Raw genomic sequence first — 3,624 nt, 5'->3', positions numbered from 1 at the left:
AAACTTATAAACTTCTAGTTAAGAAAATATTAAAAACTTGTAATTTTTAAAAACATTTATAAAATACTTTTGTTTAAAACCAATTGTATTAAAAAAGTTGTAAAACAACCAAATTTGTAAATTAAAGTAAAAAAAATAATCCTAAAATGCTTGTAAATATAAACTCAATTTAGGATGGATTTTATTTTATTAAAGATCAATAATATATAATTAACTTTATAAAAGTAGATTTTAATATTATAAATGATCCATATAAATTATAATAAGCGTTTTTTTAGTTTTATGTTTTATAACACCTTTTTTAAAATAATGTTCCTGTTTTTTTTCAACTTTTTTAAGTAAATAATTTATTTTAATTTAACTTATAATATTAACTATTAAACTCATAACAAAAACATTATAAAATTTTGTTGTTGTTTACTAGCTACATAATATATATATATATATATATATATATATATATATATATATATATATATATATATATATATATATTTAAAAGACCATACATAATCAGTATTTACTTATTATTAAATATTAATATATTTAGTTTTATCGTTAGATACTGTTTATTTTACTATATTACATATGCTTAAAAAAAAGAATATATATATATATATATATATATATATATATATATATATATATATATATATATATATATATATATATATATATATATAAAAGAGTATAAAAAAATATGTTACGAACGTAAAAATATATTTATTATTTAAAAAGAAGCTTTTAAAATTGATTAATTATTAATTAATATTTATGATAGAAAGTTTTTGTTAAATATATTTAGTAGAAAATTGATTTCCTAAATAAAAACGCTATAAATGTGAACACATATAACAATATTGATGGTCAATGGTGTGTAATTTTTTTATTTAAATATTAACAAAACGAAAAAAATAAGTATCATAATAAGTTATTTTCCTTTTTTTTTTTATTATACGAACAAAAGAATAGCATAAATAAAACAAAAGTTTTGTCTTTTTTGTATTTGATATCCATTCCCTTAAAAAAATACACATTCCAGGTGTCAAAATATATGCATAACTAACTAGCTTCTTTCATTAAAAAAATCTATGGTTCTTGACCATATGGTTATTAAAACCATTTTATTTACGGTTAATCGCATAAACATCGTATACTTTGTGATGAAGTGTAACGTTTAAGATAATCACTTTATGAAATAATATTACATGAAATAATGTATCCTAATGACATTCTGAATGTATATCGCAATGGAATAAAAAAGCCATTGTTTTAAGGAGTACTTTTGCTATAAAATTTATAATAAATGAAAATTGAAAAATCCAAGTTTAGATCGATCTTATTGTATGATTATAGAATCTTTAATTGGGTGTTTGGGATAAAGAGATAATCAATGAAATCAGCCACGCCTAATAACTTACTATTTTTAGTATAACAAAATCTAATTATTAAAATTCGAACCCTTTGTATATATGCAAGATTTAATTCAAAGATTTAATTCGAACACACACACATATGAAGAGATTATGACTAAAGAGACAACTCAAACTTCTATTTACTTCATTATAATAGTGTTTTTGCCCCTTTTGTTTTTTCATTATTCAATCATTTCTGTTACTAGAAAATGATTTATTAAAAAAAAATATAAACATCTCTAAATTGAATTTTCGAATTTAGAAAATGTATGAAAACACCTGGCGAGAGATATCTGACAGTCAACTGTTGACGCGGCGGCGGCTCATGAGCTTCTCCTCCTGGGTGAGCGCATGGCGGAAATGACAGCGGTGGCCATATGGGCAAGGATCTCCGGCGAGGACCATCCGGCAGACTTCTGTTTTGTAGCGTGGGTGGCGTAGAACTGGGCGGAGCTCTTCTATACCATGGGCAAATTGACAGTGATCTCCATATGGGCATGCACCAGTTTGTTGCCATTTGTTGCAGAGTTCAGTCTTTGTCATTCCCTGGTTGTATACTTGGAGTTCCAGTGGTTCCTCCTGTTTCTTCCCTCGTACATACACTCTTTGCTGATTCATTTCAACATCGATCACAATTCACAAACATCAAGTAAATTTACAAAATCTTGAAAGAAATTATTGTTATGATGAGAAAAGATGGAGAGGCTTTTGAGAAATTATGATTCAAAGAAGGAGTTTGTATTACCGTATCAGAAGTGGATTTTACCCGATCCGCAACCCGTGCCCGACTAGCAGTGCCATCACCAGTTTGAACTGTCTTCAAGTATCCATTGGATCGGACAGAAATACTCTTGGGCAATTTAACCCGCTCCACTTCCGTTTTCTTAACCGGATCCACGTTCTCCACTCCACGGGCTGACCGTTTGTCGGTTGCCGGAGGTCCCTTCTCTCCGATCCTGATCCGTCCAAAACAATCGGAAAGGGAATTCGCCGATGGAAATATAGTCGCATTAGCGTAGTTCTGTAGAGAAGAAGCTGAAGCTGCTTGTTGCTGCAAGTGAGACAGTTGTTTGTTTAGTTCAGAATTTGCCATTTGAAGATTAACGTTCTCTTGGCGGAGCGCTTCGGCTTCTTTGGCGGTGAGACGGAGGTTGGAGAGGCACCAGTTACGCCGGTCGATCAGGTCTTGAAACGGTGCAAAATCCATTGAATGCCTGTGGCTGTAATCCATGACTATCGGTGGTAGTGACAGAGGTGTTGTGTTCGGAGTTCCGGGGAAGTGATGAGGCGGAGTACTGGTAGGGAAGATCGGAGAGTAAAGAGGTGCGTCGAAATTATCATAGGCACTGCCGTCAGATTGTTCGACGAAGGAAGTCCAGAGTTTATTGTCTTCGTCGTCGCCACTGAACGGAAAACCGGTGTAGTTCTGCATTTTCTTAATAAATTGTTCTCTGTATAAACAAAATTAACCACAAGTGAATCGTTTAATCATATGCTTCGAACTTTCTCCTTGCGTAAATCTACACCAACTAAAACACACACACACACACAAGTGATTGATGATTCGTCCTTTCGGAAGTGAATTCAGAGCATGAATTACTAACGAACAACAAATAAACCAGATCTTGATTTCTGATAAATGATGTAATCTCAAATAATTACAGTTCCTAGCGAGAATTATCACAATCATGAATCTAATCATATCAATTTCGTAATCAAAATTCAACAAATCAACGTAAAACACACAGAGAACAAACGAATACACATCAAATCACAGTTGAGATTCAAAATATGTAAGCTGATTACCTGAAACTTAGCGATTCTACAATGAAATTGTTGCTTGATTCTTGTTTGATGAATAAAATCAGATGAATAAATTCTCGATTAATCTAGAGAGAGAGAGAAGGAGCCATTTGAGAGAGAAAAAGGGAGCGAGATGAACTACATGCTTCTTGCAAGGAGTAATAAGTATCTGAATTCGTTACCGTGTAACGGAATGTATCCAAGTGATCTTTCAATTTTCCATGCTTAACCTCATAAGATTTCTAAATCGTAGCAAACTGAAAGGGGTATTTTAGTCAATTCATATAATAAAGTTGTTAGCCAGTTGGTTTTCTAAAGTATCAATTGAGTACCAGTTCTAGTTGCACCATATGATTTTGGCGGGAAACATACCTCAAAATCATGTATATTTATTTTTAACTTTTAA

The 3,624-nt window shown here is 31.0% G+C and overlaps 1 protein-coding gene across 1 annotated transcript; it reads right to left on the bottom strand.

The window, feature by feature from the left end:
• Positions 1-1,485: 1,485 nt before the first annotated feature.
• Positions 1,486-3,404, bottom strand: LOC145011649 (zinc finger CCCH domain-containing protein 15-like). The gene is made up of 3 exons (XM_078970385.1): positions 3,222-3,404; positions 2,161-2,866; positions 1,486-2,024 (listed from the first exon to the last, which is right to left on the bottom strand). Exons 2-3 carry the CDS (start codon positions 2,845-2,847, stop codon positions 1,716-1,718), a joined length of 996 nt encoding a protein of 331 aa, XP_078826511.1. The 5' UTR covers positions 2,848-2,866; positions 3,222-3,404; the 3' UTR covers positions 1,486-1,715.
• Positions 3,405-3,624: the final 220 nt, after the last annotated feature.

This window comes from Lactuca saligna, chromosome 8 (assembly GCF_052625555.1).
Source record: "Lactuca saligna cultivar CGN05327 chromosome 8, ASM5262555v1, whole genome shotgun sequence".
NCBI classification, from domain to species: Eukaryota; Viridiplantae; Streptophyta; class Magnoliopsida; order Asterales; family Asteraceae; genus Lactuca; species Lactuca saligna.
The sequence above is the reverse complement of the archived record's forward strand: the minus strand, read 5'-3'. Positions and strand labels throughout refer to the sequence as shown.